This window comes from Orycteropus afer, unplaced genomic scaffold, assembly GCF_000298275.1.
Source record: "Orycteropus afer afer isolate SDZICR_OR568_19922 unplaced genomic scaffold, OryAfe1.0 scaffold00097, whole genome shotgun sequence".
NCBI lineage: Eukaryota > Metazoa > Chordata > Mammalia > Tubulidentata > Orycteropodidae > Orycteropus > Orycteropus afer.
The window spans coordinates 6,774,937-6,797,572 of NW_006921684.1; the positions used below are offsets into that span (position 1 = coordinate 6,774,937).

The 22,636-nt window shown below is 40.4% G+C and overlaps 1 protein-coding gene across 1 annotated transcript in view; it reads right to left on the reverse strand.

The window, feature by feature from the left end:
* Nucleotides 1-248: 248 nt before the first annotated feature.
* Nucleotides 249-22,636, reverse strand: part of GNS (glucosamine (N-acetyl)-6-sulfatase) — a 43,127-nt gene continuing 20,739 nt past the window's right edge. Inside the window, exons 9-14 of the mRNA XM_007942737.2 lie at nt 18,970-19,073; nt 9,936-10,037; nt 7,193-7,300; nt 6,137-6,247; nt 4,056-4,216; nt 249-327 (exon numbers count right to left, since the gene is read on the reverse strand). Coding sequence (XP_007940928.1) covers nt 249-327; nt 4,056-4,216; nt 6,137-6,247; nt 7,193-7,300; nt 9,936-10,037; nt 18,970-19,073 — 665 coding nt within the window. The remainder of the gene's footprint in view (nt 328-4,055; nt 4,217-6,136; nt 6,248-7,192; nt 7,301-9,935; nt 10,038-18,969; nt 19,074-22,636) is intronic.

The window sequence follows — 22,636 nt, forward strand, 5'->3', positions numbered from 1 at the left end:
AACCTCAGGAACATTCATTATCAGTTGAATGGAGGGACCAAGGACAGCCGTTCCTGAGACACATGGGCAGAGTTCACAGTTTAACACATTGCACGAGAAAGTCAGCTGACTGGGCTGCTTTTTCAAATAGGACTTAAAACAAAGCCAGGAACTTTTCCAGGTGTGGTCTCGAAGACTAGTTACAGACACCTACTACAATCATCAGAAAGAGGAGTGCAGGAATCCAACTGCAGAGGCTGGGAAAGTCGCTATAGAAGATGTTTAGAAAACCTTCGAGTCCTGACACTTCCATGATTGCTGAACATGAGACGGGGGTCAAATCTGTACCTGAAGGGGAAAATAAACAAACAACCATGTCACATTAACTCTAGTTGTTGTTGTTGTTGTTGTTTGCCGTGGAGTCAGCCCTGACTCATAGCGACCCCTCCTTGGGTTTCCGAGGCAGTATCACTACGGAAGTAGGATTGCCCAACCTTCCTTCCGAGGAGTGGCTGGTGGGTTTGAACCGCCAGCCTTCTGGTGAGCAGTCAAGTGCCTTAGGCACTATGCTACCAGAGCTCCTAGTTAGCCACTGAGTATTTTATTCAGAATGTTAATTACTACATGGAAAGGATGGTAGGAAGGGCTATACAAGGGCCAATTAAATCACCAGAAGGGATTCTAGTGGGAAAGTTTGTAGTGTAAAGCAGGAGTATTAAATAACTAAGAGCATGTACAATACAAATCAGCAAGCACAAAATAACGCAGTATAACTCGAAAGGAAAGGAGAAAAAAACAAGTAACATTACTCCTGGAAGTCTTTAGGAGGCAAGTTTTGAGCTGGGTTTATTTTGGAGGTGGAGGAACTAACGGTATAAAAAAGTGACTAGAAGGGTCTAGCTCTTGCTGAATGCCCTACTGGAGTTTCAAAGCCCTTTCTTCTTTTACAGTTCGCCTGTGACATTTAGAAATACAGGCGTGGACCTCAGACATAGGTTTGAATTTGGCTATAGACTTGAACAAGTCATGAACCTCTCTGGCTACTAATAAAATAATAAGAGAAATTCGTGTAAATGCTGGACATACAAAATACTAACTTACCATCCAAGGGGAAAGTTAGCGTGAATGCTAACTTCATTTGGGACTTGGAACATGTAGAGAACACAGACTGGCTAGAAAGGGATTTCTGATGTGCAGGTTAGATGTAACATTGTATTTCACTCTTACCTGCTTTATAGGACAAACTAACTCTTAGTATTACTTTAGAACAGAAGTTGGCAAACATTTTCTATAAAGGGCCAGACAGTAAATATTTTTGGACTTTGTGGGCCACACAATGTTAAAGTTACCTCTTTTGTTGAAGCACAAAAGAAGCCACAGATAATATGTAAGCGAATGTGTGTGGCTGTGTTTCAATAAAGTTTTAGTTAAAAAAACAGGTGGTAGGTGGATTTGGCCCACTTGATATAGTTTGCCAACCCTGTTTCACAGGATTCTATTGGCCCAAATGTTTGGTAGGAAAGCATAATCTAGGGCTAGGACTTTAAAACAGAAAATCAGATAGAGTTTAAACAGCTTAGGCTTACACCAGCAAAGCCAGCATCTAGACAGAACTTTACCTATAAGGTTTTTCCTTTTTTTTTTTTTTTAAAAGGGACATAAACATTGCTGGGTAATCAGGAGGCATTGCTATGTTAGTTTCTAACAGAGTGACCTTTGGGCAAAATCACAACTTCAAGCTCAATTTCCTCCTTTCATATTTCACTATTTGTACTCTAAGAGCTATGGGGATATTCTATGACTGAGTCCCTCTAACAGTTAGGTTAGACATTCAGAAGAATCATGGCAGCTGTTGCACCTGCCTTGTGTTTGCCAAGTGAATGCCAGGCACAGCAGGTCCATGTTCTAGCAATAGAGTTTGGCATTGTTTGGTCATCAAATATGTCCTAGTCCTCCAGTCAAGATTTTATTAGATGTTGGCTGTATATTCCAAGAGTCAGTTACACAATACAAAAAAAAAAAAAAAACCAAACTCAGTGCCATCGAGTCAGATCTGACTCAAAGCGACCCCTCCTTGGGTTTTCAAGGCAGTATCACTACGGAAGTAGATTGCTCCATCTTCCTTCCAAGGAGTGGCTGGTCGGCTTGAACCGCCAGCCTTCTGGTTAGCAGTCAGATGCCTTAGGCACTACGCTACCAGAGCTCCTAGTTAGATAATACATGGTTTAAAAGTATTGATTACTATACACCTCTAACTTTATTTGGTTTGATAAAAGATTCTTCGCAAAGTAGCTACTGGAAACTACACCATCAGGACATGTGAGCAGGAAGCCTTGTGCTTTTATATCTTAGGTCGTACAGTGAATTACTTGGCAGGGCTCGTTTAGCCACAGTCTTTGAGAGTCCCACCAGATTACTGGGTGAAACCATGCAAATGTAAGGTGCTTGTGACACGCTAAGGGGGCTGGATAGCTTGCTAATAATGTGTAAATAAGGTACATGGCACTTTTGTGGGGGTGGGCCAATGGAAATAAGGTGTATGAAACCCTAATGTTGGGATTGGTCAGTTTTGTCATTCTGCAAGGCTTAAAATGAGCTCTCCTAGAGGCGGAATGGAGTGATCTCATTGCCATCAAGAGTGAACAGGTGGAGGTGGAGTGGAGTGTGGCTTTGGACCCGAGATCCCTGAGATGGACCTCCTTGGCAGAGTGACTGGCAGAGAGACAGTGCCAGCTGAACTGAAAGACCAGCGTGAGATAAAGTGGCAGAAGTCTGCCACCTGTCAGCCCATGGAGCAAGGAAGCTGAGTGCCTTTGGGCAGGAGCCTTGCTGGTGGAGTGAGGTACACCTAGGTGTACCTATTGGCAGAGCTAAAAGAGCTTTGTAACATTTGCCCAAGCAGGGAAGTCAGGCTGAGAGACCATGGGCCAAAGAGAGGTGTGCCTGAGGGGAGCCAAGGGGAGACTGTCCTGATCGAAGAACTGTATCCTTAGCTTTCCTGAACCTTAATTTTAGACTGTTACTTCCCTAATAAACCCGATAATCATGAGTCTGAGATTTAATTTCCTATTTCATGGAAATGGCACTGAGCTAAGGATCTATTTCACTAACATGGAGGAAAGACCAAAGCTGGGTGGTCAGAGTGCTTGAACAATCTTATTGTACTAACATGATGATGCATATTTTAAAAAAATGTATTTAAAGGGATGCAAAAGAATAATATTGTCTTTTTATATTGTTACCTAGTTTTAATTTATTGGTATCCATACCCCTTTGACTCTCTATATAAGATTTAGATGTAAAATTATTTTATTTTAGATTGTAGAATTACAATCTAAATTTCTCTACTTATACCACATCCATCCACCTCTTCCCTTTTTTTTGAACTGAAGATATCATTTAACCAAAAGATGGCTAAATCAGTTACAACCTTCCATCAACTTGTGACATCATTCTTCCCTTTCTCCTATAATTAGTGTTAACAACTTAAATGATTCTTTCCCAGTGAAAGTTGGATTTTTAATGCAATAATCTTCAAGCAAAAATAAATGACACACTGTTTGCCATAGGCAGCTCAAGTGCATGGTGTACAGGAGTGGTAGGAACAGATCTGACTTTGTAGATCAATTATACATCCTTTATACCTCCAAATACTGCACTGGGCTTACATATTTCAACATCTGAATATTTACAAATTCTATTTCTTTGTGCATATTTAGTGTATTAAATTTACTGGCAAGGATTTAAGTTTCTGTAATTGTGTTTTCTATAGAAATAAAATAAAGGGAACCTTAGGAACAATGTAGCACTGGGCCAAAACTCACTATAAGTAGCCTCAGGTGTCATCTGTGTTACCAAGTGGTACCACAACAAGAAGACAGCAAGTTTCAAACAGGTTACAATCCCAGTACAATGGTTAATGCATTAAAACACTGTATTCCCACTCAAAAGCAAAATGATAAACATAGCTCAGCTCAAGGCAAGAGAGACCCATCTTGAAGGCTCCCTTTGGCTTCAAAAACAGCATGACAGCTAATGGCAGCTTGGCAAAGTAACTAAAGAAAAAGGAAACTTACCCTGGGTCAAAAACCCCTGGAGTGCGACAGGTTGGTCCAGAACAGGACTGTAACATCATTAACCGGTAGTTCATCTTTCCTAAGAGCTCTGGGTCTATAGTTTTAGCAATGTTAGTGATTTGGTGTGGGTCTGCAGTCAGATTATAGACTTCCACGAACACCTACAGGAAATGAAAGGAGGGAGGAAAAAAAGAAAAAGGGTCATGCCTAAAGAAATATGCTTGATGGGAATTATTTCTAAATGGGACAGGATGAAGTAGGTTTAAGAAAACCCTTAAAGATACAGGAGATATCATCTGGTTGCAAGATCCTCAATGTGCCAAACTGCCTACTTAAGACAATGGAGCATCTGTTCAGGGGTCAAATTGCATGGGGTCAATAGCCCACATGATGGAAGAGGACCTCCAGCACATGTTGTCTGTGCCTCAAGGCAGTCAGGAAGGGGCACAGGGGAGGACATTTATTACCCTGTGTAATTAAAGCAGAGAACAGAAGGCAGGACCCTCCAATGACAGTATCTCAGAAACAAGACTTAGTGATAAAGGTACTTAAGTGACAGTTAACATTTGAAGGTTTATTTTTGCCTTAAAATAGCAAAAATTCAATTGAAAATGGATACGGGGTACTTGAAGTTGTGTTGCTCAAATGTTAAGCTTTCCTATTTTAAAAAGCAGTTTTAGATGTGTAATACCATTTGGACAGAATATAATATTAATTATCACATTTAACGACGTTGTTAGGTGCTGTTGAGTTCATTTTCAACTCATAGCAGCCCCATGTGACAGAGTAGAACTGCTGCTGAAGGTTTTCTAGGCTATAATCTTTAGGGGTAGACCCCCAGGTCTTTCCTCCCTCAAAGCCACTGGAAGGGTTCGAAGCACTGATCCTTCAGTTAGCAGCCAAATACTTAACCACTGTGCCACCAGGGCTTCTTATATCTAACATCAGACATGCCTCCTTTTTTTTTTTTTTTTCCTAATTCATACGTTCTTCTCCAAATTGAAGTCAAGTGACAGGGTAGGAAGAGGATAGGCAGATTTTGCCTGTAGCGGCTTCAAATAGTTACCTTTGAACTATCACTTATAAAGCAGTTATCAAACTGATAAACATGGAGGTAAGGGGAACAGAAGCTTAATTTGTGATGGCTTCTCAGTAGGAAGGGACTTAATTCAGACTGAGGCTAGGTTCCTGCCTGTTGTCCAAAGTGCCTACAAGCTGCAAAAAAGAGGCTGAGTGAGTCAATTTCTGAGAGACACAGATGAGAGTCTTTTCCATATGGTAAGATATGGTCGCCAGATGCGGCAGGTGTGGACACGCTGATGAATGGTATGAAATCACAAAGGACAGAGGAGTCCATGTGATCTTTCAAATAATCCACACTGACCCATGTTGGCTAAAAGCCACCTTCTTCAAAGGATGGAGCTCCTGGTTCTGCCTTTGATCCCCTCTGTTAATCTGTTGGGAGCTCTGGTGGTGTAGTGCTTAAGGCACTTGACTGCTAACCAGAAGGCTGGTGGTTCAAACCCACCAGCCACTCCTCGGAAGGAAGGTTGGGCAATCTACTTCTGTAGAGATACCACCTCGGAAACCCAAGGAGGGGTTGCTGAGTCAAAAACGACTTGACGGCAATGAGTTTGTTTTTTGGTTTTTGCTAATCTGTTTGAGCATGAGAAGACAACTACGTTCTGGGACCAGAAGCTTCTGAAGGCACTTGCTGGTAAACTTTTTAGTGAATGCCCCAACAGGGTTCACTTCCATTGAGGTAGCTTATACTCACCCTAAACTGTCGGGGAAGCTAAGAGACCAAGCATCCTTCATTCTGAAAAAGTGATCACTACATCTAAAATGTGTTTGGATGGTGGTAGTGGCAGTGGATAAAACTCTATCCAGAAAGATCAGTTATAAATGTGAGAAGCATGGTCTTATAGAACTGTTTTTCTTAACTGAAGGAAACCTAAGATGAAATACAGATAAGAAATAGATCTTCCCTAGTAAGTATCCTAGGAATTACCCTTATGCTACCAAACCACTGGCAATAAACAAAAGGTAAGAGAGAAGTAGGAGGCAGAAGTCCCTCTTACCTCCTGGTCATCAAACTCGCAATACTGTAAATTCCACAATGGTGACATTGTCCTCACACAAGCATATGTGTTGTTATAAGCATCTTCACATACACAGTCTGGGAAACATTGCTGTAGGGATATTCAGGTTAATGAATATACTTTTCACACAGTAACAAATAACTAGTTGTGTAAGGGCAATCAAGTTAAGTTTAAGGTAGACAAGCAATCTGACAGAAATTAAGAAAACATCCACAGAGAGAAACCAGTAAACCAAAAATAGATCTGAGGTTTTGTTCCTTACCGATGTCTAACTTGATTAAAGAACATGTGGTTGGAAAGCATTGTAGTCCGTCTACTAATCTGACAAGAAGTAATGAACACCTTTAAAATGTTTGGGCTGGTAAAGAGAAGACACTAATCTCAGATGAGGCATGTCTAAGGACTCTTAGGAATTGTCTTCCTAAAGAGGTGGAGATGAAGAGTAATATCGCAAGTCAAAATGAGCTTTGTGGAATCATCTGCAGTTATTTATGAGTATTCTTATTACTCAATATGACTTAACATTAACTTATCTCTTCATGTTTCTCATGGCATCTTTGATTTCACTTTTGGTTGTGTCTTTACTAAATTTTAACAGTTTGGTTTTAAAGTTTAGGAGAACCAACTCCAAAAAGAAGCTTATTTCCCATTCTCCAAAGTGAGGCCAGTGTGATTGTTACCATGTGCATGACCAGCCTGGCTGCTGCCAATGCAGGGCACTCACAATGGCATGGTCACAGGTGGGAGCCTGTTGCTACTGGATGCCACTGATAATATCCTAATCAAAAATGGCACAGATATGTGCATCTGTGACAAAAACTCGAAGAATTCAAAGGGTACATTCTGACAATAGCTCAACAACATCATTTGCAGGATTACTTTATTTACCTTAGTCCATCTACTAACCAACCACAGTCAAGTGACAAAGAAGAGCGGAGTTCAGATTAAGGATTTCAATACTTGACATGTATGGACCAACACTGTACTTTTCTATCAATGAAAAAGTTGTTTAAGCCAACTCAAGATATTACTCACAGACACTCCAGGACCCACAGAAGGACATGTTGGGTCGGAGACATTATGGCCTTCTCCTTGATATTCCACCAGGATATCTGATCTCCAGGTCATATTACTAGCTCCTCTCTAGAAATAAGAGAAAGGTGTATCTGTTAGGCATATAGACTCTGTGATAAAGATCACAAAGTTAGTTACCCTAAAACTAAAGAGGACTTGGGAAAAACTAAGTGGATTATGCATTCAGTAACTAAAGGGAATGACTAAAATATATGAAGGCTACTGAGTACTGTGTTTGGTATTTACAGAGCCCTTACAAATCATGGTCAAATGCTTTGAACTTTTAATAGTTACTGTCCAAGACTACTGCTATGAAACAGGTCAGGAATGGAAACTAACAAGGTAGCTAAGCAAGAGCAAAACCACACAGCAACTTGCTTAAAGTTGAGATTAGAATACACAATACCATGCATATACTCATATTATATAAGACCTGTCTTAAGCTCATATCCTAAGAAACTTATAACTCAGCAGACACAAGGATGATAAATCAACAAATATGAAATAGGGCTTACTGTGCTAAGGATTATATTAGATTCAAAGTATCTCTTGATGTTTAGACGGAAAACAATACATATATTAACTTGTTTAATTTTTACAGCACATTGGTGGTATAGAAGGAAAGAAGCAGAAACATTTGAAATGGGAAAGTTTAAGATACACACACAGATGATAAGAGGAGGAAGAATCCAGGAGTAAGAGGCAGTTTTGGATCAAAGGAACTTGAGTATAGACTAGAAGCAGAACATGTGATAGTATGGTTTCCTGAAACATGGCTCTCAGGCAAGGAAGCAAGCAAAGTTAGGGTGGAGAGGAAGGCTGGTAACTCCAAACAGGAAAGGGCCTTAACATCAGCCTGCCCATTTCCTTCTATGAAGAACAGCAGGCAATGGGAAGCCACAGAAGTTTTTAAGCAGGGAAGTAACACAATCAAGGCTGTGCTTTAGAAAAGTCAGCCCTGTAGCAAAATGGAATGGAACAGAATGCAGACAGGGAGAACAGGTTAGGAGGTGCTCTTAAAATGGTCTAAAACCTCTTACTATCCAAGGTCTGGCCTGGGGTCTAACAGCACCACCTGGGAGCTTGTTAGAAATGCAGAATCTCAGGCCCTCCCTAGCCCTAATGAGCCAGAATCTGTATTTTAATAAGATCCTGTGGTGACTCAGATGCACGTTAAAATCTGAGAAGCACTGCTCCCAAACTGGTTCCCAAAATGAGGCACTGGGAACAGGAGCATCAGTATCACTTGGGAACTTATTACAAGCACAAATTACTAGATTTCACTGGGGAGTAATCTATGGTTTAATGAGCTCCACAAGTATTTCTAAGGGACGCCGGTTTGAGGATCACTGCTCTAAAGAACCAGTGCTCAGTAACTTGGGTGACTGCAGTAGCAGATGGCAGCAGCCTTAGGCAGAGCTTTGAGTGGCACAGTTGCCCAGAGAGGGGGAGTCTGCTATCCTACAGTGAAACCTAACAATCCTGTGCATTTCAAGGTCTCAGCAGTCATAAGTCACAGGAGACCTCAGAAGCTGCCAGCTCCTCTGTAGGTACTCACTCTGCCAACCCTGAGCCACAGAAGCAGGATGTCAGGGAAGAATTTATCTGTCAAATCTAATAGACTTCAAAACCCCACACTTGAGTGTTAAAGTGTCCAGAGGATAAGAGAGTATCTGGAGAGTTTCTGCATTTCAGAAACACCAAGAAGCTTTAAAAATCCCAATGGCAGGTTATATCTCACGGCAGTTAAATCAGAGTCTTTGGAGGTAGGACTTGGGCATTTGTATTTTAGTTTCCCAGGTGACTGTAACATATTTGAGATGAATAGTACATGGTCTAAGACTATGTACCAGTTAATAACTGGAGGAAGTAAAAGGATACAAAATTTCTCCTAACTGACCTATAGGTTCAATGCAATTCCAAACACGATTTTTCAGGTAATCTGAAAAGCTGGTTCTAAAGTTTACATAGAAGAGTTCTACAGGTGATAAAGGCCTCATTCAGTTAAACATTTCATTTATCACCACTGAGTAATCTTTTTATATTAATTTTTCACCGTTTTTTATTCTTCTGTAACTTGACTAGTCAAATCTATCTTGGAAGAAGTACAGCCAGAATGCTTCTTAGTGAGGATGGTGAGACCTCATCTCACATACTCTGGGCACGTCAGGGGGTACCAGTTCCTGGAGAAGGACATGCCTGGTAAAGTGGAGGGTCAGCAAAAAAGAGGAAGACCCCCAGTGAGATGAATTGACACTGTGGTTGCCAACAATGGCCTCTAACACAGCAACAACCATGAGGATGGGGCACGACTGGACAGCATTTCATTCTAGTGTACATAGGGTCGCTATGAGCCAGAACCAACTCAATGGCACCTAACAACAATAATAATCCTTTTGCCCATTTTCCTTTTGTGACATTAATCTTAGTTCCAGTACATAAGTTCTTAGAATCTAAGTACCTTTTTCCACATGCTGCAAATATTTCCCTAATGTGTCACTCGTTTTAACTTTATGATGGGATTTTTTGGGGGAGAGGGATGACATAGAACTCTTAATGTTTATATGTGGTCCATCAGTCCTTTCCTTTACAAAACTCCTTCCCTCCACAAGATCAGAGAAAAATTCTATTCCCTGCCCTAAATGTAATGGTTTTATTTATTTCAGAATCTTGGCACAAGCCTGATCAAGGATCTTATACTCACCAAAATGGGCAAGAAAGACATCCCATCCATCTGTGTCTTGTTCAGATCGTAGCCAGCGATGTCCAAAATAGTAGGACCCAAGTCAATGTTGGCAACAAGTATCTATGAGAGTGAAGAAAAAACAATCTAGAATACAAGTGTTTCTTTCCATTCGTCCCTTTCCATCTAACTGAAATACCAAAATGACAAAACCCACAGAGATATAAAATGGTGATTGCCAGTCTCACCAGGACCTGCCTCAATATATATATTTATTTCAACCATACTGCTACTGATGAAAACTTTTTTAAAAACTCTTTTGGAATTGCCTTAAGTGCACTTATGAATTATGAGGAAAATATTATCATAAAAAAAAACAATCTAATTATTTTACAGAAATTATTTTGTCATTGTCTATGAATTGATTTTGACTCATAGTGGCCCTACAGGACAGAGTAAAGCTCCCCCCAAAGGTTCCCTAGACTGTAACCTTTACAGGAACAGATTGCCATGTATTTTCTCCTACTGAGCAGGTGGTGGGTTTGAACTGCCAACCTTTTGGTGAGCAACTGAGTGCTTAACCACTGTGCCAACAGGGCTCCTTAGAAAGTGTCTTACAACCTGATTATTCAGATTACTTCACTAAATTTGACTTCAAATGGACTCCTGACATTTTTTAAAGTCTCAAAGGTTGATCACTTGCCACTTAGCTGATTTTATAGTTTCTCAAGTGACAACACTGCTAAAAACTGTTTATGATGGCTTTGAAAACCTATTCCAAAAATGCAACAAAAGTTCCTTGAAAAGCACAAAACTTAAATGGTTTTAAACATTCTAGAAATTAAAGATGCTCTCCTGCCTTTATACCTTACCTTACTTCCTTGGTCTATTAAGCTATCTTCCTGCTGTATACAGGATCTCTAATGGGGCCTAAACCAGCACTGTCTAACAGAAATACAATGGGAACCACTTATGCAACTGAAAATTATATAGTAACCACAATGAAGTAAAGAGACACAAGTGAAATTTATTGATATATTTTATTTAACCTGAGAAATAAAAAATACCAACATTTCATAAAACGTAAGCAATATAAAAAGTCAATGAGATTTTATCCTTCTTAACTTTTTGTTGTGATTTGGGTAAAAGAAATTTTACTTTTTTTTAACCAAATCTTTGAAATGTGATATTTTACAACAATAACATACTTCAGTTTGGACTAGCCATACTGCAATGGGCCAACAATGACATGTGGCTGACGGCTACTACACTGGAAAGTGCAAGCCTCAACAGAACCTGAGCCAAGGCCTAGAAGTCGCTTGGCTGCAGGCCAGAAAAAGCTTTAGAGTGCTGAAGACAATCCACCAGAGAAACAAAGGGGAAGTGAGAAAAAGTAGGAATGAACGTTTACTGAGCACCAACTTTGCGTTAACGTTGACTCTCGTTTCATCTTTATCACATTCCTAGGATGTAGTAATTCTCCCATTTTACAGATGAGGAAATGAAACTTGAGAAGCAACTCAACCAAGGTTACTGAAAAAGCCCTCGTCTGCTCAAAGGAAATCTTCAAAATTGTTGAAAAAACTTAGATCATCTCGTTGTTGTTGTTGTTGTTATGTGCCGTTGAGTCAGCCCTGACTCATAGCGACCCCTCCTTGGGTTTCCGAGGCGGTGTCACTACGGAAGTAGATTGCCCAACCTTCCTTCCGAGGAGTGGCTGGAGGGTTTGAACTGCCAGCCTTCTGGTTAGCAGTCAAGTGCCTTAGGCACTGTGCCACCAGAGCTCCTAGATCATCTTAGGAGAGGCCAAATGAGGAAAAAAAAAAAAAAGAAAAGAAAATCTACATCCTCTTCACTTTTAATTTAAAACAAAAGCAAATGTACAGGTATAAAGGACAAAGAAACATCTTCAGAGCACTGTTCATCAGAGGCCAGGTTTCCTGATAGCCAGCATGGCTCTGGGAGGGGAGCAGTGATATATATCCTGGTTCTGAATCAATTAGTGCAACTCTGCAGCTGTCAGAAATTACTCTTCAGTGGCACACAATTCAAGGGAAAAGCAATCCATATGTTACTGAGGGAAAAAAGAAAAAACAACCAACCAACCAAATATGTCTCCAGGGATTATACAAGACTGAGTGTTACAGATATCCTTTCCTAGTTCCAAGTCCCCCAGCCAAACTGAGCAGCTTAGAATATGGTCACCAAGGGTGGGCAGGAATATGAAGAGATCAAGGCACGAAAGGTGAGGGAAGCTGAATGCATTCTCCAGAAGATAGCCAGACAACAAGGTGTTCTCAGACCATGAAGGGACCAGTGTGACTAACACATCTGCGGTTATGTCCACAACATGAGCCAAGCACAAATTTTCCACAAGTGCTACTGGCATGTCCAAAGTAGTTTTGTTGTTCATTGCCATCAAGTCGATACTTACTGTAGCAACTTCACATGTGCAGAGTAGAACTGTTCCACAGGGTTTAAAAACTGTGACCTTTTGGAAGCAGATCGGTCAGCCTGTGTTCCAAAGGGCCTCTGGGTGGGTTCGAACTGCCAATCTTTCAGCTGGTAGGTGAATGTTTAACCATTTACACCACTCAAGGCAGTTTTATAAGAAAGGAAAAAAGGTAAACACCAAAATAACAAAAGCTGCAGAGATATAAAATGATGATTGCCAATCTCACCAGGAACTGCCTCAAGAGTCACTATCTGTAAGGTGGAGCTTCTTTCTAATGGTGTTTTGCTCTGTGGAGTGAAAGGTCTGTAAGTTCCACTATAAATCACTAGCCGCTAAGATTTGCCTCAAATACTATAAGCACACTTCCCAGAATTGTTTTTCCACCAGGTTTCTACAATAATCTATCATCCCTAAAAACAGGTAAGTTCTCTTCTCTTCTAGGGTTTTATTTTGATTAAGAAGTAGACAATCTCATAATTAGCATACTGTCTGGAGACATGACAATTCTAGTGAATACCAGTTAAAAAAAAAAAAAAAAAAAAAAACCCACTGCCATAGAACTGTATCCGACTCATAGCGACCCCTCCTTGAGTTTCAACCGCCAGCCTTCTGGTTAGCAGTCAAAGCCTTAGGCACTACGCTACCAGAGCTCCTAGTGAATACCAGTATGAGTGAAGAACTAAGACAGAATTACAACTACTTCAGGTTTGTAAACAATCTGAAGTATACAACAGCAGAATGGATTCTATGGATCCATCACTATAATGACTTCTAAAAACATTAACGTTTCTAGGCAGATTAATTTATCAATTGGAATAGAAAAAGCTTTGAAAAGACTAAAAATAAATTATTTCATAAATCATAGTCTCAATTTGACAATGTTCTTAGGATTTAAGAATTTAGACATTTTGGTCAAATAAAATCCCACAGAAAACTTGGAGCAGAAATAGCATGTCTTGAATCTACATATTTTTAGCTCTGGAAGCATGATGCTGCTGCGTTATTTATTAAAAAGAGTAAGAAGGCAACGGGTTCTCAGGAGAACACATCAGGTGTCCTAACAGATACTTAAGCCGTGATGTTAAAGAATTCATGTAGGGCTATGAAAGAAAAGACTCAAAGTACAACAGGAAACACCTCAAGTCCATTTAATGAAAAGCACTGTAACTGCCTAAGTCAGAAGGCAGAGAACCACCCATATGCTGGTCTCCTTCAGCTGCATTTGCCCCTCAGCTCTAGATTCCAGAACAAAGAAGAAGCCAAAGCCTTTTCTGCAAAATGCTTCTGTCCACACTACCATCTGTGGACTGAAAGAATGCCTTATCCAGCATCATGGTATTCCACATAACATCACCTTGAATTGAGGGACTAACTTCATAGCAAATGAAGTGTGGAAATGCATCCATGCTCATGGAATTTCCTGGTCTTACCATGTTCCCCATCACCCTGAAGCAGCTGGCATGACAGAAGGGTGGAACAGCCTTTTGAAAATTCAATTATGGTTCCAGTTAGGTGGCAATACCTTGCAGGGATGAGGCAATACTCTCCAGGAGATTGTATAGAGTGTATAGAGTGTATAGATTGTATATCCAATATATGATTCTGTTTCTTCCACAGTCAGGATTCATGGAAATACATTAGAATTTAGAGATGCTTCCTGAACATTATTTAAAAGCAGGGTGACTTGACATCTTCCCAGTTTCACAACTGAAGAAACTAAGGCTCTGAAAAGGTTAAGTACTTTGTTCAAAGTCCTAACACCAACAGGTGCTTGTTCCGACTCAGTTCCATTCCATTTTCCCTGGACCATTCTAATTCTAGCTTTCCTAGTAACATTTTGCTTTCTAAAAACCCTTTTGAAAAACTTCTACTTCCTAATCTAAAAGTAGACTAATTTCTAGCTAGATGTGAATACAGCTCCAACAGCCAATGTTAGGCAGCCGCACACCCACCCTTTCTACCCTGCTCTCCCAAACAGGTGATGAACAGCAAAGTGCAGATTAACCACATGTGCACTGCTTTGGCTGTCAAGCTGTTCACAGCTCAGCTCATTATGCCCCACTCACCCAGAAACAGCACAGAGGCAACTGTGCTACCAACACATGATGAATCACCCACCATCTCTGACATTCTTTGTGGTAAATTAAAGTTGTTCCATTTCATACTGTTCAAATGATATCTGTCAGAACAGCAGTGCCAAAAAGAAAAAAAAAAAACATGGATTTTCAAAGTGGGCACAATTAATTTTCAGTCCTGGTTTTTCTACTTCCTATGTGACCTTGGCAAAGTCTATGCAAGCAATGTGTACATCACCTAATGCATGTTAAGGGCTGGGTAGCCCATGTTTAGCTCCTTGCCTCTAGGAATTTCTAGAGTAAGGAAGACAGATCTCTATCGTGTGATAAGTGAGGGGCCGGCTGGGAATAGGCAGAAAAGGTACCTACTCCATGTGAGGATATGGTTTAGAGTGACTTCCTGGAAGGGAGCCTTAAACCAAAGCCCTAGAGACAATTAAGTTAGCCCAGTGCAAGATGCTAAAATGAGCATTCCAGACAGAAGGAACAACTGTAAAAAAGAAAGATAACGAGAGATGGTTCATTTAAGGAAGTTCTGTTTCATTTGTTCTCATGTTTGTTATCTGTTGTTAGGCTATAAGCTCCCTCAGGAGTAGGAACCTTATCTATCTCATTTATCACCAAATCCTGAGTACCTACAACAGTGTCTGGCCCAGGAGAGGTGCTCATAAACATATACTGACTGAATGCAGGACAGGATGAACAGAGGAGGGCAGGAATCAAGCCTGGTGACGTAAGCAGGTGTCAGTTTGCTAAGAAGTCTTGGGTCACCTCAAGGGGTTTCTATGGGTAAAAAGGAGCCAGTAAGAAATTCCTTACCCATCTTGACTGAAAGCCACTTTCCTTAGCTCTATAATGGGGTCAGGGAGCTCTCATATTGCAGTGGCTAAAGCATTTGGCTGCTAATCAAAAGGTTGGTGGTTTGAACCCACCAGCTGTCCCATAAGAATTGAGGCAGTCTGCTTCTGCAAAGATCTGCAGCTTTGGAGATCCCATGAGGCACTTCTACTCTGACCTATACAGATGCTATGAATTGAATTGACTTGATTGCAGTGGGTCTGGTTTGGTTTACAATGGGGTCAATACCGTCTATCAGGCAGGGCCATGGTGATCAAACAAGAGAACTGTGAAGCATCTGATTAGCAGTATCTCAATTGCAGCCACAATTTGATTTCTCCAGCTTTGAGATCAGAGCCAAAGGGTAGCAGCTTAGTTTTGCTTATGCCAGGACAGGCAAGGGAGATCCCAAACACAGGGATTTAAAAACTGATCTTCCCTGCTTGCTCACTGCTGAATTCAAGGCTTCCAGCATATAGGCGTACTTCAGAAATATTGCAGGTTCTGTTGGAGACCACTGCAATAAAGTGAGTATCTCAATAAAGCAAATCACATATTTTACTTTTCCACTTCATATTAAAGTTCTGTTTACACTATAAAACCAAAACCAAATTCACTGCCTTCACCCTGATTCCAACTCATACCAACCCCCACTGGGTTTCCAAGGCTGTAAATCTTTATGGAGGCAGACTGCCCCATCTTTCTTCCACAGAGTGGCCAGTGGGTTCAAACCACTGGCCATCTGGTTAGCAGCCTTAACCACTATACCACCACTGTTCCTTATGTTTACACTATAGTATAGTCTATTAAGTGTGTGCAGTAGCATTATGGAAAAGTTTGATATATTCTAAGAATTACAAAAATGGGACAAAGACATGAAGTGAGCACATGGTGTTGGAAAAATGGCTCCAATAGAATTGCTTGACACAAGGTTGCCACAATTCTTCAACTTGTAAAATGCAGTTTTATCTGTGAAGCACAATAAAGTGAATCACAATAAAACAAGGTATGTCTGTACTATGCTGGCATGAGAAGATACTTAATACTGTTGACTGAGATCTAGTATAATGGTTAAGTACATAAACTCTGGAGCCAGACTTCACCTAGTTCAATAAGGGGCTCTGCTACTTTCTTTCCTTCTTTAATTTTTATTGTGATCCAAGTAAAAGTTTACAGAACAAACTCATTTTCCATACAGCAGTCCATACCCATTTTGTTTCATGACACTGACTGCAATTCCCCACAATGTAACAGCTCTCTTCCCACTTCCTCCCTGTAGTTACCTCTTCCCTATGTCCTTCTTTCCTATGCATTCCTGCCCCCCCCCAGGCTATCTCCTTGTGCAAATACTGCTCTCCTGTTCTCCCATAATTAATCGTTCTATATATCTACCCGATATAAATGTTCACTCTATATGCCTGTCTACTGTTTGGCTGGATGCCATGGAAGTGAGTTCAGTTCCAGACCTGAAAGGTAACTTGGGGCCATAGTCTCAGGGGTCTCACCAGGCTCTACAAGACCAGTAAACCTTTATTTTCTTAAATATGATTTTGAGTTTTGTTCCACTCTCCCATTCTATCCAGGATCTCCTGTACTGATCCCTTTCCGAGTGGCTGACAGTGGTAGCTGGGCACCATCTAGCTTTTCTGGTCTCATGGTCATGTAGGCTGAGGTTTGCAGGGTCTACTAGTACCTTGGACTAATTGTTTTCATGAGTCTTTGGTGGTTTTCTTCATCTTTGCTGAAGACAAGAGACCCATTGTTGCATCTAGACAGCTGCTTGCAAGCTTTTAAGATCCCAGTTGCTACTCACCAAAGTAGGATGTAGAGCAATGTTTCTGTGTAGTGTGTTATGCCAATTGAGCTTGATGGACCGTGTGACTGCGGTCCTGGGGTTCTGCTTCTTTCTGTACCTTAGTTCCTCGTATGCAAAATGGGGATAATAGTACCTATTTCATAAGGTTGTGACTTCATAAAGGCAAAACATTTAGAACAGCATCTGGCACATCCTAAGCATTCAATAAATGTTAGCTGTTATTGTGGAAACGGCTTCCTAGAGACAAGGTTTCATCTCAGACCTCTCAGAGAGGGGAAGTTTCTGATGTTAACATTTAGATGCAACTCTTAGTTTGAGGGAAAAAGGAACATTTTGTTCCTTAAGCATTTCCTAACATATTTTACTGTGTTCTTATTCAGCCTCTTTCACCATATTGGTTTATAAGTGGTCCCAGCAGCTCTGCTCCTTAGAAATGCACACATGTTCCTCTCAGTGAGCTCTGAACATCAACCTCAATGAAGTACTCTTAAGATTTAATGGGTTTCCAGATTTGACTATCTCCTTTCAAAGGAGCAGCCACTTTCAGAGATCACTAAAATTTGTAGTAGAAAGTGATTGGCTTTATGAATGTTGGTCTTAAGAGAAAAAGAAAACTCAATAGATAACTATGAAGGTCATTTTCCTTCCCTGATAGACTTTTTACAGTACTCCATCAACAGCACTGTAAAAGAAAATAAGTACAAGATAGACACACTCCTTTAAACATTGACCCCCCCACAAATTATACCCAGGAAGTCTGGTTCATTTTGAAACCCACTTTGCAACCTGAGCTTAAATTATCTATTTGCTCATGTTCTTTGGTCTCCCAGCATATTGACTGAATTGTGCTATGAAGGAGATATGACATTACTGGCAGAGCCTCTTCTCTCCTGAGCACCAGATGAAAGTGTTTTGGATCAAGGTACCCATGATCTCTGGGAACAAAGTGCCTCAGTGTTAGGTACCAAGTTTGAAAAAAGAGTTTTAAACCAAAAGAAATGGCAACAAAAGAATGTGTTACACTATGACAGTTCCAGCATAGAGAATGAGCAAAGCAGAAAAGCATTAGTAAGGAAGAGTCCCAGATAAGGAGAGACTAATTCTCAGAAGACATTTTTCTATAGCTGACATGGTAGACTTAAACATACCAATGATCAGGAAGATGGCGCAGAACAGAGCAATGTTTTATTCTATTACACACAAGGATGCAATGAATTGAAGCAAATTCCAGGCAAGGACCAATAACATATACTCATAGTGGTGTTAGACAGACAGCTCCCATAATCACCTGGAAGTTGCTCGGAAGTGCAGAATAAGAATCTGCATTTCAACAGGAGCTCCAATGGATTCACATGCACAATAAAGTCTGAGAAGCTCTGTTTCATAGGATAAGGGCCCTAAACCAGGCTATATCTTAAAATCATCTGTGTTAAAAGAAAAAAAAAAAAAAAAAACCCAACAGACACTGGGTCTCTCCAGACCCACCAGAGAATCAATCAGAATCTTTCTGGATGTTGCCCAAGCATGCACCATATTTCTTTTTCACAATTTCAAAAGCAATTTTATGTACAACCTGATTGAGAATCACTGTTCTTGGACAAAGTAAAAATCTATTTGCAAAATATAAGCAAAAGCCATTCACAATGATGTGATGTATATGTATAGGGAAAAAAATTCCCGTTAATGGGGGTTGAGGGGATAGAGGTGGTTAAAAAAATGAAATCATTGTTTCCAAGGCTGAGAAATACACTTACAAGCTCTTAAGATGACCAGCCTTCACCTACATAGAAGAAATTCAAACACTTTCTTCTTAGGAGGAATAGCCCTATTTTCTCAGCAAATGTCTACTCCACTATCTTGTTAGGCACGTACCTTGCTGGTCTGATTTGGTTTGATCCCAGGTCCTCGAACCAACAGTGGAACTTTGATGTCAAACTCATACAGCTGTCTTTTGTCTATTGGCAAAGAAAACTGTCCTGAAAACAAAACCAACAGGGTGAAGGAGAAGCCAAGATAGGAGTGTTGCTATATCTTGTGTCATTCATTCAATCAACAGCAAATACTAAAATAACTTTGTTTTACTATTTAAAGTGTTTTAATAAAAGCTTAAGTTTGCCTGAGTCTCTTATTACCACAAGGTAGGAAATATTGACTTCTTTAAAAAGTGCCTAGAAGGCACTTCCACTAGTTTTAGACAGGATAAATTGAGGAAAAGAATAATTGAACATACAAAATACAAATACATAAAAATCTATTGTTGTTGTTGTTATGTGCCGTCAAGTCGGACCGACTCATAGCAACCCCTCCCCTTGGGTTTCCAAGGCAGTATCACTACGGAAGTAGATTGGCCAACCTTCCTTCTGAGGAGTGGCTGGTGGGTTTGAACCGCCAGCCTTCTGGTTAGCAGCCAAGTGCCTTAGGCACCATGCTACCAGAGCTCCTACATAAAAATCTAGGGAGGTTAAAATGATACTGAACCTTGATCACAATTGAATAAAGTTATTTCAAAATCTGAATGAACTGCATTTCAAGATAACCAAACAGTTGATGAAGGGAAGGTCCTCTTGGAGGAATTCCAGATAACAAATGCAAAGGGACCCAGAGAATTACAAAGTTAACATGTTGCAACTTCGAAAGGAATAATGGGCTTAGGCAACAACCATAATGGGAGCTTTAACCATCGAAAAGTTCATAGGAAGGGCTCAGACCGGTACCACCTGAGCCACCAATGAACACTGTTGTTGTTGTTGTTATGTGCCGTCGAGTCGGCCCTGACTCATAGCGACCCCTCCTTGGGTTTCCGAGGCAGTATCACTACGGAAGTAGGATTGCCCAACCTTCCTTCCGAGGAGTGGCTGGTGGGTTTGAACACTAGCATCCTTAAAAGTGGGGCAATCAGACACCATGGGCCTCATGATGTAATGCTAAGAAAGTGCACAGCACCATCATCTATGAAGCATTCCTTCCTGAAAACACAAATTTCTATCAAATTTCTATCAAATTTCTAGATCTAACTACCACTCTACAGGAAATGCTGAGTAGAGATGAGTAAAACACTACAAGACAGGAATCAGCCAAATTCAGAATTTAAGACATTCTAAAGGACAAAAGATTCACTTTTTTCTAATAAATTTGTGGCAATATGAAAGACTTAAGAGATATAACCACCAAATGCTATGTGTAGATCTCGTCTGTATCCTGATTAAAAATAAAGTCAAATAAATAAAGGGAATGTGAATGTACTTTGGGTATTAGATGCTATCAAGCAATTAATGATTTCCTTAGGGGTGATACTGGCATGGCAGAGTAAATGATACTCATCAGTTAGATGTACATGCAAGTGTTTACATGTGGAATCATGTCATGTCTGGAATTTGCTTCAAACATTTCTAGCAAAAAACAGGAAAACAGGAAGAGGTAGGAAGAAATCAAAAGACTAGTTACACTGAGTGGAAAACTGAAGCTGGATAAAAGGGATTTTATTAGTTTCTACTTCGTTTTAAAATATTCACAATAATACATTAAATGCCTAATGTATTAGTCAATATGCTCCTATGCAGGCAAGGTTCATGTTAATTCCATTCCAATTCACAGATGAGGGAGAAAGAAAACATTTAACTACAGAAGTTCAATGCAGAAGGCTGAAAGGCAAGGACAAGGGTCTGACTCATACTGCAGTTTTTTTGGGGGTAAAAAGAAAGATCCAAAAAAACAAATTTCACAATTCATAGTATTTCCCCAGGACAACCTTTTGGTATTCTTGTTTAGATTGTGTCATCTTTACTCTCTAAGTTCTACTTACCCTTTTATTTATTTATTAAACTCTTCCCACTTCTTCCCGTAGTTGCCTCTGTGTCCTTCCCTCCCATACAGTCCCACCCCTTGAGCTGTCTCCCTGTGCAAACACTGCCTTTCTGTTCTCCCCTGATTTATTGCTCCAAGGAGTGTATCTACCTGATGTAAATGTTCACCCCATGTGCCTGTATATTGTTTGGCTAGAAGCCACAGGAGTGAGTTCAATTCCAAACCTGAAGGATAGCTAGGGGCCACAGTCTCAAGTGTCTCACGAGGCTCTATCAGACCAGCAAACCTGGTCTTTTTTTTTTAATTATTTTGAGTTTTGTTCCACATTGTTCTGCCATTCTATTCAGGATCTCCCGCACCAATCCCCCTCTAAGTAGTAGCCAGGTAACACCTAGTTCTTCTGGTCTCATGGTCTAATAGGCTGAGGACTGCATGGTCTACCAGTTCCTTGGACTAATTTTTTCCATGCATCTTTAGTTTTCTTCATTCTTCTTTGCTCTAGACTAGGAGAGACACATTGTTGCATCTAGATGGCTGCTTGCAAACTTTTAAGATTCCACCCACTACTCACCAAAGTAGGATGCAGAACAATGTTTTTGTGTAATATGTTATGCCAAATGAGCTTGATGTCCCCTGTGACCATGGTTCCAAGCCCACAGGTCCACCTACTCGCTCCCTCCAAGTAGCTGGCTGTGGCCAAGAAGTCACCACAACCTTGTCCCTTGTCAGGTCTACTATATACCTGGACATTCTTACAGCACATACAAATATGCTTGTAGAAACATCATCTGCCAACCCTATACATGGTCATACATGGTCATGGACACACTACCCCCTGCCTAGACATACCCGATTGTTCATACTGTCCACCCATCTATCCAGTCATAGATTAAAGCTTGTTGTCACTGACAACGTGGTACTGTATATGCAAAAGGGTTCATCTTTATTGTCTATACCTCCCATGTACCACTCTCTGTCTTCCTCTTCCTCAGTGCCATCACGTTGATCATTCACATTTGGTACAATGCCCTTCCCATTACCCAAATCAATACTTGTATCCACCTATCTAGTGGTATTTCCTTCCCTCCCCTATAGTTACCCCTGGTAACTACAAAGGAAGTTATTTTCCATATATAAACCTTTCCTTGACTTTTTACAATAATGAACTAATACAGTATTTGTCTTTCTGTGATTGACTTCTTTCACTCAGCATAATGTCCTCCAAGTTCATCCACGTGATGTGGTGTTTTGTAGACTCTACATTATTTAGTTTTGCATAGTATTCCATTGTGTGTTTGTACCACAGTTTGGTTATCCATTCTTCTGTTTAGGGGCACCTAGGTTGTTTCCATCTTTTTGCTATTACAAATAGTCCTGCAATGAACATGGACTATTTGATGTCCCCTGTGACCATGGTTCCAAGCCCACAGGTCCAACATAGACACTTCATCAAAGGATATTCAAGCAGCCAACAAACACATGAAGAAATGGCCATCACCATTAGCCATTAGAGAGATGGAAATCAAATAGTCCATGTTCATTGCAGGCTGCTTGGAAATCCTTTGATGAAGTGTCTATGTTGGACCTTTGGGCTTGGAACCATGGTCACAGGGGACATCAAATAGTCCTGCAAAGAACACGTATTTGCTCTTATCCTAGCTCTCACTGCTTTAGGATATATACTTAGTAATGGGATTGACAGATCAAATGGTATTTCTAATTCAAACTTTTTAAA